The sequence below is a fragment of the Saimiri boliviensis genome, chromosome 2 (genome assembly GCF_048565385.1).
Source record: "Saimiri boliviensis isolate mSaiBol1 chromosome 2, mSaiBol1.pri, whole genome shotgun sequence".
In the NCBI taxonomy this organism is placed as follows: Eukaryota; Metazoa; Chordata; class Mammalia; order Primates; family Cebidae; genus Saimiri; species Saimiri boliviensis.
Window position 1 is genome coordinate 229,705,125 of NC_133450.1, and position 13,548 is coordinate 229,718,672.

General features: G+C 34.2%; 1 protein-coding gene across 6 annotated transcripts in view; it reads right to left on the minus strand.

Annotated features, from left to right (window-relative positions):
- The window catches only part of AGTPBP1 (ATP/GTP binding carboxypeptidase 1), a 175,934-nt gene that overhangs the window by 19,412 nt on the left and 142,974 nt on the right, over positions 1 to 13,548 (minus strand). For all 6 annotated transcript variants that reach the window (XM_039475080.2, XM_039475079.2, XM_039475078.2 and 3 more), the window contains 2 exons: positions 8,194 to 8,370; positions 4,028 to 4,188 (listed from right to left, as the gene is read on the minus strand). In XM_039475080.2, coding sequence (XP_039331014.1) covers positions 4,028 to 4,188; positions 8,194 to 8,370 — 338 coding nt within the window. The remainder of the gene's footprint in view (positions 1 to 4,027; positions 4,189 to 8,193; positions 8,371 to 13,548) is intronic.

Below are 13,548 nucleotides of genomic sequence, written 5' to 3' on the forward strand. Positions count from 1 at the left end.
CTCTCCTCAGAGCACCACATTAGCTGTTGCTTACGTGATAGCAGTACCAGGCTACTACAAGCTTCTAAATGTTTTCAATTAATATGTTTTTCATATAGGATGGATCATTTATCATTCCATACTTAAAGACATATACAATTACTATTTCCTCTTCTACAAAATCTACACTCACTAGCAAATAACTGCTCCCTTGATGTTTTCTCCAGCCTTAAGTTTTCTAAGCTCCAGATGAGCCTTTCCAGTTTACAGTAGTCCCCTATTACCTGCAGAAGATTAGACCAAGACTCCTCTGTTCATGCCTGAAACTATGGACGGTAACAAACTACACATATCTGGGTTTTTTCCACCTGATAACTGAGACAGCTATTAAGTGACTAAGGAGTGCAGAGGGTGGGCAGAGAGTGTCTATAGTGTGGCTATGCTGGACAAAAACAATGACTCATGTCACTGGTGGAATGGAGTGGGATGGCAGGAGACATCACCACAACACTGAGAATACCACGCAATTTAAAACTTATGAATTCTTTATTTCTAGAATTTTCCATTTAATATTTTTGGACCACAGTTGACCACAGGTAACTGAAACCATGTAAAGTGAAACCAAGGATAAGGGGGCTACTGTGTTTTCCATTACTAACTTTGTTTTCTTCACATCCAGCTGCTATTTCTTTACCAAACCTCATCTATTATTATCTTTCAAGCTCTACCCTAAAACTTAATGACTTGGGAAAACTCTCCCAGATAAACCCAGCCTTCACTCAGTTACTCTTTTTCTCCAAATGTCTATGTAATTTTTAACTGTTATTTCTGCACTGTTTTATAACACCATTATACCACTTCACAAACATAAACTATGCTTTCTCCATGATCCTATCGGCTCCCCTCAGGACATGAGCTCTCATTTCCCATTTCGCCTACTCTTGCTGGGATTCTAGCACAACACTCTACCCATAATAGATCTGCAACAAATACCTAAACATAATGACTCATTAATAGAACATATCTGGTCAGTGAATAGCTACTGCATGCCAGGCACTGAGATTACAAAACTTTATTTTTAAAAAGCTCCCTCTCTTTGGATTGTTGGAGCCTAAGCAGAGTGAGGAAGGCATCCAAGAGAGGGCAGTGAGATAGAAGACTAGTTACACACAGGCAGGCTGATCAAATAAGAAAAAATATTCAAGATAATGACAGCTGTGTTTCTCACTGTTAAGGGAATTAGACATTTAAAATTTGAAAACTAGACTTAACCCTTAGGTGTACAATCAGAATTGAACATATCACTGCTGTGAACTCCAAATTTTCAAGTTATATCTGTGTTCATTTGAGCATGCATGTATACACATGTATGTACATATATATAAATTCATGTATATAAATAGTTAAATATATTCTATATCTGTCCACTGAGAGAACTTGGGAGCAGTAACATCACAAAAGCAATAAGTAACAACTAGCACCTAGGCTTACACATAAATACCGTTTTCCACCAAAAGGAATCAGGAAGCATTGAAGAAATGACTGATTCCAACCCCGAGATAAAGAACATGCAATGACGACCTGGGAAATCCTGTTCTGCCAAAAAGCAAGGAAGTCCTCAAAGAATGATGGGGACATGCAAAAACATAAAGAAGTTTGAAGGGGCCAAATTAGGAAAATCTGAGCATCAAAATAAACAATGACAGTAATAGATTAAAACTCATTGAAGTAAAATTAAGTCATAAGCCTAATACATAAAAATTAAAGGATGAATAAATTAAAAGTTGGATGATAGAATACTGATAGTTTCCAAGTATGCCCATAAAAATATGATTACAAAAGAGGAAAAAATCTAACTTAATAATGGAGAAGTTTGGCAGATATCATCTTAATTAAATCATCAAAGGGAATGTCTTGAGTAATGAGACAAATTAAAACTGTGCTCTACAATAAGATACAATGAGAAGCAAATAGTATCTGTGATAGTCTTGCCAAAGATGCATAATCTGAATATAATCATGCAACACAGACAGACTCAGATTGAGGATCTTTAATCCTCAAAAGTGTCAGGATACAGAAGTCAAGGAAATGTCAGAACTATGTAGAAAATTCAGTTAAGATAGACAAAGAAGAATGACTGCATGGAAGAAGAAGTGACTGGTTTGCTTACATCAACAAACAGGAGAAAGAACTACAGTAAAATTTCAAAAGAAAATGAATTTGTAATTGGCTATTATTACTTTTTTTTTAAGGCACAGTTTCCCTCTGTTCCCCAGGCTGGAGTACAGTGGCATGATCTTGGCTCACTGCAACCTCCACCTCCTGAGTTCAAGCCATTCACCTGCCTCAGCCTCCTGAGTAGCTGGGACTACAAGCAAACACCACCTTGTCCGGCTAATTTTTGTATTTTTCGTAGAGACAGCGTTTCACCATGTTGGCCAGGCTGGTCTGGAACTCTTGACCTGACCTCAAATGATCCGCCCACTTCCCAAAGTGCTGAGATTATAGGCGTGAGCACTGCAGGTGGCTTGGTTTGTATTTTTACATTTATGCAATGATAAGGATGAGGAGTTCTTAACCTTTTCTGTGCCACAGTCCCCTTAAAGAGTCTGATGAGGCCTATGAACTCCTCATAATACTTTTAAATATATAAAACAAAATAAATGTGACTACAAAGAAAATCAATTATATGGAAATAAATTATTAAAATGTTAAAAACATTTGTGATATAGCAGTATATGCGATTTCTTTAAAATATGTGCTTTTCAGTATATATATATATATATGGAGATATATCTCCATATATATATATATACTTCTTTTAAAAGAGTGAGATCAGTGAAGGGTCTAATCATAACCACCAGTAAGTATAAACGATATTTCAGTATATCTAAAGCAAGAGTAATGTGTCTGTTGATGACATGCTAAGAATACATGAATTAAAACTGAAAAGGAGGCCTAAATATCAGTGAGATTTCACAATCTTTCTATTCATTTCCATTCTTGATTGCTTTGAAGGGTAGAAATGCAGGTGATTATTACCACGTTTATGAAGAATGGAGTTCCAAGTAATGTTTGCCACACCTAAAACCGCTATACTGATATATACAACAGTATATAGCAATAAACTAAAAAATTTGGTGACACATTAATGCCTAACAACAAAAATCATGAAGGTTCTATAAAATGAGACTATTCTTACCCATATACAAAAAACTATAAAATGCTAATCTCTGGCATTATAATTAAGAATTCTGATTCTAAATTATTCTCTGATCCTCTAAGTTATCAAATTTGTATATAATAAATTTTAGGAGAAAAAGACCACCTATTTAGAAGTATATTTGGCAAATGAAGTTACATTTTCAGAGGAATGCTAAATTAGCTGTTTCTAATCTATATAACAAGAACACTGAACAACCATCAGTTGTGTAGACATCAACAAAATCTTTTGGAATATTCCTGACTCTGAGCCCTTTTTTTTTGGTTGTTGTTGAGATAGAGTCTCCCTCTGTTGCCCAGGCTGAAGTGCAATGGCAAAATCTCGGCTCACTGCAACCTCCACCTCCCAGGTTCAAGCGTTTCTTCTGCCTCAGTCTCCCGAGTAGCTAGGATTATAAGTGCCCTGTACAATGCCCAGCTAATTCTTGCATTTTTAGGAGGATGGGCTTTCACTATGTTGGCCAGGCTGTTCTCGAACTCCTGAACTAAGGTGATCCACCCCACTCAGCTGTCTAAGCCCTCTTAACTTAGATAATAGCTAAGTACGATATTTCTCACACTGTTCATTTTGGAGCTAAAAGTAAACCATTACAACCACTAAAAATATTTGAAATACATTTTTACTAAAATCTCATGCAAATATTAACATTAAAAGAATCAGCAATACAATAATTTGGAACAAATATTAAATGTATTAACGTAATTATAATAATTCTAAACATGGTCTTGCCTATCAAAATTTCCGTGTTCTTTCTATGATAAGCTATTTTAATGAAGTCTAATACTACACTACAATGTAATAAAAGAATAAACAAGTTTGTCCTACCTAGTTACTTTGCAGCTTGATTCAATTAAATCATTTTCAAAGTCAAGCAGGCTGGAAGGCAGATTGTACTCTAGTGGAGATGTCAGTCTTTTCAAACGTAAAAGACCAACACAAAATTTCGCTCCCATCTCTTCCAATTCTCGGGTACCAATCTGTAAACCCTTGAAATAAAGAAATATTATGCATACAATTACAAAGTTTGCTATCTTCTGGCTACATCTCAATGAAATTACATAAAAGAATGTATAACTATATTAATAAAATTAAAAGGCTGGTACTTTGGAACTAGGACTCAACAAGCTTAACATCTCAACAATACAAGTATTCTAAGTCACAAAGGAAACTAAACTAAAACACAATTCCTAAAATGTCTATTCCCTTTCACTATAATGCAAACAATTTTCAGCATCACACTAGAGGGAAAAAAATACATTAACACTTTGTGGTTAATGTTACTTCTAGAATTCATGTAAATTTAAACTATTTAAACCAAAAAATTGAAAAACAAAAAAATTTTAAAAAAAGAATGTAGAATTCATATGAATTCTACAAGTAACATTACTTGTAGAATGTTAAAATACAGTCTTACTGCATTTTAACAAGAGCTTATTAGTACTTCTTGTAATCCACTGCTTTATATGCTAATGTTGAAATATTACAGTATTAAAATCAAGGCTCCAATATGAATACTTGAACATTACTTTATAGATACTTCTTCTGTATAAGAGACTCTAATCAATAAAAAACAAATAAAAGGTAACTGTCAAAAAAAAAAAGAATCAAATCTAAGCCAATGAAGTAGTAAAATAAATTCCTATGAACCACATCAATTCAAAATGCCCATTTTGAATTTTGTCTACTAAAGAAAAAAGAGTATTTTACCTCAATTTCCCTATCTTTAAAAAAAAAAATGGTTTCTCAATAAGCAATGTAAGGTTTACCAAAAGTTAAATGTTATCACATAAAACCATAAAAATGGTCTGCCAATTAATACACTCCTTATCATTTATTTTTCAGATACAAATAAATCCCTAAAAAAAGCAATATTCTTGTACCTATAAAAGTTGTAGGTGTAGATGACAGTTGATATCAATTCAAGAGAAAGCATTTTAAAAAAACTTTTTAGTGACCAGACTAAGTGAGTTCCTATGGCACACGGTAACTGAAGAAAATGAAATGTAACAACTGTTACTTAACTCTACATGAATCACATAACTTTACAGTAATTTTTTTATTTTTCAACTTTTTGGTTTAAATAGTTTGGCCATCTCCCAAATATTCTAGGAAGCAGTACCTAGCTGACTTCATTAGAACATTAATTTGACCTTTTAATTTGTAAGTTTTAGAAAGGTAATACTTGTTTCTGAATTAGTTCACAGACAATGAAAATAAAGAATACTTACAGCCTAAAACTCAGTAGGATAAAAATATTGTTGGTGAAAAAGACTGTTACCTAAAATATTACCACACTCACACACTTATCAGTTACCAAGTTTAAGAGATGTTAAGTGTGTGTGAGGAGGATGGGAATATATGGGGGAGTCTGTATACTTTCCACTCAATTTTGCTGTGAACCCAAAACTAAAAAATAAAGTCTATTAGGTTTTTTAAAAGCATATGTTAAGATCAAAACCTTGCATTTTAGATATTAAAGGAAATCTCTAGCTTAGTAAGACACTTCCTTCAGTAAGAGTTTTAAATCAATGTATACATTATTAACTAAACAGTATCAAAGAAAAATGAGTATTTATTAGGTATCTTTTTATTTGGTAGAAGTTTTTATATTTATATATTTAAAAAATAACTTTAAAAATGAGTATTTGTTAGGTATCCATTTTATTTGTAAAGTTTATATATTTATATATCAAAAAAACTTTAAAAATGAGTATTTATTAGGTATCCATTTTATTTGTAAAAGTTTATATGTTTACATATTTTTTAAAACTCCAAAAATGGTGGCCAGGTGCGGTGGCTCAAGCCTGTAATCCCAGCACTTCGGGAGGCCGAGGCGGTTGGATCACAAGGTCGAGAGATCGAGACCGTCCTGGTCAACATGGTGAAACCCCATCTCTACTAAAAATACAAAAAATTAGCTGGGCATGGTGGCACGTGCCTATAATCCCAGCTACTCAGGAGACTGAGGCAGGAGAATTGCCTGAACCCAGGAGGCGGAGGTTGCAGTGAGCCGAGATCGCGCCATTGCACTCCAGCCTGGATAACAAGAGCGAAACTCCGTTTCAAAAAAAAAAAAAAAAAACTCCAGAAATGGTTTAACAGTTTATGTTTCAAAATATATCTTAGCTTTTTAAAAATCTTTTTTTAAATGACCAAATTTATCAAAATAGAAATAAAAAAAAATTTAATTCAATGAAAGTCTATCAGTGGAATCCAAATATAGTGACAAGGCACTACTATTGTATACTATGGATGATTTCAGGGGTATCCAAGTCATCAGTGTCCCGAAAGCTTCTTTCCCCACTGCCCAGTAGCTAGTTTTAGAGACAGTGATGCTCTGAGTCACCTTCTGCAGCCTAACACATAAATCATCTCTTTAAGAAGTCATAGTGTGTTTCCATAAATCACAAAGCCCAAGGTTTTTTCCTAGAAATCACCTATATTCTTATAAAAAAAGTGATTCTCAAGTTTTTTTCACATCCCACACACTTACTCAATGAGACGCTTAACAACAGTTGTCCACTGAAGCAATGATCAGGGGACAGGGTTTGGAAGATGGAGTGGTGCTAATGCCACATTTTATCTCTCAGCACCACCATTCCCATCATAAACTAAATGGACTGACTAGAAGTCACTGTTTTTACAATATTCAGGGAGATCTCATATTACACTTTGGAAGAAGAAGAATAGTATATTGTGATCAACCTAAAATTGAGGGAAGAGTCAGATCTCATATTCCACTTTGGAAGAAAAATAATAGCATATTGTAATCAACCTAAAATTGAGGGAAGAGTCGCTGAACAGAAAGTACTGGAATTTCATAAGTTCTACTTTACTACTACTATACTTATTTCAGTAAGTTCTACTTTACTTTATTATCACTTACAAAATCAATGTAATTTTCTTCCAGTTTGTTACAAACTGAAAAAGTCATTATTGAAGCTCTCCTAAAATATTTCATGTCAACTATGTTTACTTTTTAAATGCTAACAAGTTAGATGCTTCTTTTCAAACAGAAAGTTATAACCATGTTTATGTGAGGTATATAAAAATCATTCTCAGATTCAGTATCCTCTTTCCCCATAACAAAACAAACAAAATGGAAGGGGTGAAATAATTAGCATGACACCTGAAAATCTACCTGTGCCAAAGCAAGAAATAGAAATACTCAGTTTTGCTCATTGCTTATCTAAAGTCCAATTTATTGCACATTATGTCTTCAATCTCTAAAATTAATAAATCCAAAATCACCTAACATTTTACAATATTTAATTTCAAAAGTAAAGTTTAAATTCTAATTATGTCCATTAAAAGTCTACAATACCACAAATGAGTAGTCTTAGTGAACAAAAAAGTTTACTAAAGGGATATACATTTAAAAGTCACACATAAGGCTGGGTGTGGTGGCTCATGCCTATAATCACCGCACTTTGAGAGGCCAAGGCAGGAGGACTGCCTGAGGCCAGGAGTTGGAGACCAGTCTGCGCAATACTGTGAGACCCTGTCTCTATTTTTATTTTTCAAGATATAAACAAACACATAAATAAAAGCGACACATACAAAAGTCTAAATATAACAGATCAGCTGCTTTATAAATATGTGTTTATTTTAAATGCATAAAAATATACTTATACCCAATAAATTAAAATAGAAAGTTTTTGTTAATAATGTACCAGTTGTACAGGCTATTAAAAATTACTAATGAGTGTGTACTCTAATGTGCTTTCTTAAAAATTATGACTATAAACACACTCAAATAATCAAGAATTTCTTAAGGATCCAAGCAAGCTATTTAGTTCAGAGAAGTAAAGCAACCAAAAAAACAAAAAAATAAAAACCTATTCTTAAGATTATATATGATTCCATTATTACAAATTACATGTAACTCAATAAAACAAATATCATTTAATATATACTTTAAAACCACAAGATACAAATGAAAGGGAAGTCTTCAAATATCTTTCATAGTTAGAAAACCTGAGATGTTTTACCTTGTATTTTCCCTGATCACAGCCACATAAAGTACTCTCCATGGTATAACTTCTTTGTACTCCTATTTCCCTCCAAACTACAACACGTGCTGTGGATTCTTTAGATTTTTCCACTACAAAGCTACAGCTGCTCATGCAAAATGCTGGGGCAATATGGCTCAGTATCTTAGGCAATGTCTGTTAAAAACAAGAATGATGATGATAAAATAAACCAAGAGGTAGTTTTTAATTTTAAATGTTTTTCGTCTTTAAAAGTTTTGATGAAAACACAGTAATTAGAGCAAAGCCATGTGGATGTTCTATTATATATCCTTTGCCATTGAAACAGCAAAACATGCCTCTTAACTAATTTTGAATTTTCTGCTTTTCTAAACAAACATAGTATCCAGTTAGAAAACACAATGGAGGAATCATATTCACAGTATAAAAAATAAGCAAAATAAAATCATTTGAGAAAACCATGTCTAACAATATGAAAAAAATGTTTAAAATGTGAAATTTAGTCATAAAAGACTTGAGATATTTAACACTGTAAATGCCAGTCATTCCTACATTAATTAATAAAGCTAGACAATCACAATCAAAACTACCCCCAAGTTTTCTGCAACTGAAATTATTCTCAATTTCACCTGAAAGCATAAATATAGAAGTACACCCTGAGAAATTGGAGTGTGGGGGGGAGGCTATAACTGGAGAAATAATCCAACATATCAAACTAGCTTATAGATGTAAACTAAGTTAAATTGTGATACTGATAAAGGAACAGATAAATCTCTAGAAAGAAAGCGCTCAGAATTAGAACCAAATGCATTAAACTTATTATCATCATTATTATTAGTGGAGAAAAGATTGACCATTCATTAAATATTGACACAACTGGATAGCCATTAAGAAAAAAAGCTGTTCTTTATCAAACCATCTAAGCAATAAATGCTATATTTTAAAAGCAGCAAAAAAAAAAAAGAAAAGAAAAACAATCTAAATTCATTCTTCATTAAATTCTAGCTGGATTGAGAATATAAACTTAAAATTAATAAATATTTTAAAATGAAACTAGAAATAGTAAAACACGGAACTGTACTTTTTAAACTGTAGAATGGAAAAAATCTTTCTAAAGCCTCAAAACCCCAAAAAACAATTTATGAAATTAACAAATATGATAAAACTTTAAATTACTACACATCATAAAAAATTACAAAACATATTTGTAATATATAGAGAGAGTTCTTTTTTGGGAGACGAAGTTTCGCTCTTGTTGTCCAGGCTGGAGTGCAATGGCACAATCTCGGCTCACCACAATCTCTGCCTCTCAGGTTCAAGCAATTCTCCTGCCTCAGCCTCCCGAATAGCTGGGACTACAGAAATGCACCACCACACCCGGCTAATTTTGTATTTTTAGTAGAGACAGGGTTTCTCCATGTTGGTCAGGCTGGTCTCAAACTCCCAACCTCAGGTGATCCACCCACCTTGACCTCCCAAAGTGTTGTGATTACAGGTGTGAGCCACCGCACCTGGCCTACAGAGTTCTTATTTACAAAACACTAACAATTATATGACCTGCACAAAAGTAAGTAGAAAATATGAGAAAAGGCCATTTTAAAAGACAGAGATCATAACTGGCCAAAACATAGGAAAACTCAACCTTATTTATAATTATAGGTATGATGGTTAACAATCAGATATTATTTTCACCTGGCAAAGATGACAGTATAATGTAATAAGGGTGTGGAAAAACAGTACTAGTATTCATGGTATTTGGTAGTATCAATTTGTACAATCTTTATGAAAGATAATTTGGTAATACTTATTAAATGACTACCAACACGGACTAAGTAAGTAAATTTTGGTACAGTCTACAAAAATAGCAAAAATACACAATGGAAATCTTTGCCTGACTGTTTAAAAGACTAAGACAGATTCAGACAGGATGATCTGAAAAGATGATCAATAAATATTATTACAGGAAAAAGCAAGTTGCTGTGTAGTGTTTAAAAAATAAAAAGACAAAAACTGCATATACTACATGCATATCTATATGGATGTGCTCAGAGGCAAGTCTTACAATATACATGGTAAAACTGTCTACTGTTAAGATAATGACTAGGAAAAGATGACTTTCACTTACTACTTTATATCTGGAATGTTTCCATTTTCTGTATAATTCGAATCATTTTATTTATTTGGGAAAAGGGAAGGAAAAAGCAGGCACCCAAAAAGAAAATGTGCTTTGAAGCTCTGCTAAAAGCAGCAGTAGGTTACCAAAAACGTCTTTTGGAAAATAACCTACGGCGCTTGTTTAGGCATAACTGTAGGAATAGAGAGAGGCACTGTGACAGAATGGAAAGCACCAAGGACTTAAAGCAACACAGCTCATTTCAGTCCTAGGCACATCATATTTTGGCCAAGGCCTCAAGCATGTCAACTGACTCAGATGTCTTAGTGGACTTATTTGTACAGTAGCAATGATAATCCCTATCTACATCACAGAGCATTGTGAAGCTCAAACAGAAAATTCCTATGAAACTATACTAAAAGTTATAATCACAATATTAATAAAGTAACATAATTGTTAGATGTTTGTCTATATTTATAATTAATTCATCCATCCATTCAACAAATATTTACTTAATGCCCAAGAAGAATCAGGGATACTTAGTCAAAGAAATAAACAAAAGTCCTAATTTACATTATTGTTAGCCATCTCATTCAGGAATGATGATCTACTATCCATAATATTTAGCAATATTAAAAGGTACTGAAAAAGCTAATGGTTTTATTGAAGCTAAATCACACATTTCTGTAGCATCACATGATATGATGTTCACCTTACTGGAAGGATGCTATGATGTTTCCTTTACTGGAAGCAAATATATGATTTAACTTCCATTTTTGGTGGCTCAAGCCTGTAATCCCAAGCACTTTGGGAGGCCAGGGCGGGTGGATCACGAGGTCAAGAGATCGGGACCATCCTGGTCAACATGGTGAAACCCCTTCTCTACTAAAAATACAAAAAATTAGCTGGGCATGGTGGCACGTGCCTGCAATCCCAGCTACTCAGGAGGCTGAGGCAGGAGAATTGCCTGAACCCAGGAGGCGGAGGTTGCGGTGAGCCGAGATCGTGCCATTGCACTTCAGCCTGGGTAACGAGAGTGAAACTCCGTCTCAAAAAAAAAAAAAAAAAAAATCCATTATGTTTCAAAATCAAAACTTTCTGAATGTCAACATGATGCTTAAAGGAAATGCTAAGTGGAGCATCTTGGATTTCCGATTTTGGAATTAGGAATGCTCAAACCAGCAAGTATGATACAAATATTCCAAGAAAAAAACAAAAAATCTGAAATCTGAAACACTTCTAGTCCCAAGCATTTTAGATAAGGGACACTCAACCTGCAATAATCAAGATTTTTGTTAACCTTTTATTTTAAGCTAATTTTAAACTTAGAGAGAAGTTGCAAAAACAGTACAAAGAATTTTCCTTTTTCTATCAACCTGAATGTTAATATCTTAACCACAGTTCAGTATCAGAACAAAAAATTAGAATTGATGCAATACTATTGATAGACCTCGTTCAAATAGGTCTATCAATAGTCATCAGTTTTTCTAATGCCATGTGTTTCAGGATCCCATCCAGAATCTCACATTGTACCTAGTTATTGTTTCTCTTTAGTCTCCTGCAGTCTGTAACAGTTCCTTTGTTCTTCCATAACTTTAAGAATCTTCATACTTTTGAAGAATATTGATTAGTTATGTTTTCAAATGACACTCAATTTAGGCCAGGCGCCATGGTTCATGCCTGTAATCCCAGAACTTTGGGAGGCCAAGGCAGGCGGATCATTTGACGTCAGGAGTTCAAGACAAGCCTGGCCAAAATGGTAAAACCCCATCTCTACTAAAAATACAAAAAAAATTAGCTGGGGGTGGTGGCAGGTGCCAGTAATCCCAGCTACTCGGGAGGCTAAAGCAGGACAATCACTTGAACCCAGGAGATGAAGGCTGCAGTGAGCCAAGATCAATTGTGCCACTGCACTCCAGCCTGGGTGATGGAGTGAGACTCTGTCTCAAAAAAAAAAAAAAAAAGACACTCCATTTATATGCCGTAATTTTTTTGTATTTTCCCCTAAGACACAAACATTTGCACTAAGTAGTACTATGACTTATCAGCAGAAACATAGCATTTATGTGTATTAGTCCATCCCTTCCCAACCTATCTGCAAAAAAAGGGTTCTATGGTATGGCAGTCACCATCAAAAATGTCTCAATCCCCAGAATCTAGGAATATGTTATTTTATATGGCAAAAGGGGCTGTCTAGATGTGATTCAGTTAAGATTCTGAGATAGTAAGATTATCCTGGATTACCTTAGTGGCCCTTGCCATCACAGGGGCTCTCCTAAGGGGAAGAGGAAGGCAGCAGCAGGAGAGAAGGAGATGTGACAATGGACAGAGGTCAGATTTGACTCCTGGGTGAACGGGACCATGATGCAAGGAACACAGACATACTAGGGGTATGGAGAAGAACAAAGAAACAATTCTACCAGAGCCTCAAAAAATAGTGTAGTCCTGATGACATTCTGACTTAAACTCAGTGAACCCTGCATTGGACTTCTGATGGGCAAAACTGTAGTTTTGCTATGTTTCTGGTAGTTTGCTATATAACAGCAATAGAAACTAATACGATTATAAAATTAAGGGAAATACTCCACTTTCACACACACGCACACCGCACACCACACACACACACACACACATACACACACCCCTGGAAATGTAAGATGCTTATTAGCATGTGAAGATTTTGAGGTGTCCTAAAGAAAAGAAACAAAGTTAGCTGTATCTAATGCAATTACCAAATGTAAGTGATTATACAACTATTGGTGAGGGGAGGTGTATGTGAAACAGCTGTTAACATCTTGAGAAATAATATTTCGGGAAAACTGGATTATTTATTCTAATTACAGCATCACCTTATGTTTCCTTTCACAACAAAAATAAAAAAAAATTCATCAAAGAAACCTGGGACAAGATAATTTTAATTAAAAAAACAGACCAAACAGAGTTAATTTTCTCTCTTACAATGGGACAAATATCTTGCATTTACCTTCCCACACGTCTGTCTGCCATTCATCCATCAACCCACCTAACAACAAATACCTATTGAGTACTTATTATGAATAAGGTATTGTGCTATATAGTGGCAATATTGACAAAACGAGCAAATCAGACATATTTGCTAGGCATATGGAGCTTACTACCTAGTACAAAGAGAACCCCATTAATCAAATAACATAGAAAATCTTACAGCTGTAATTCTTAAGTGGTACAAAGGAGAGATAATCCTATAGATGTACGATCTGATT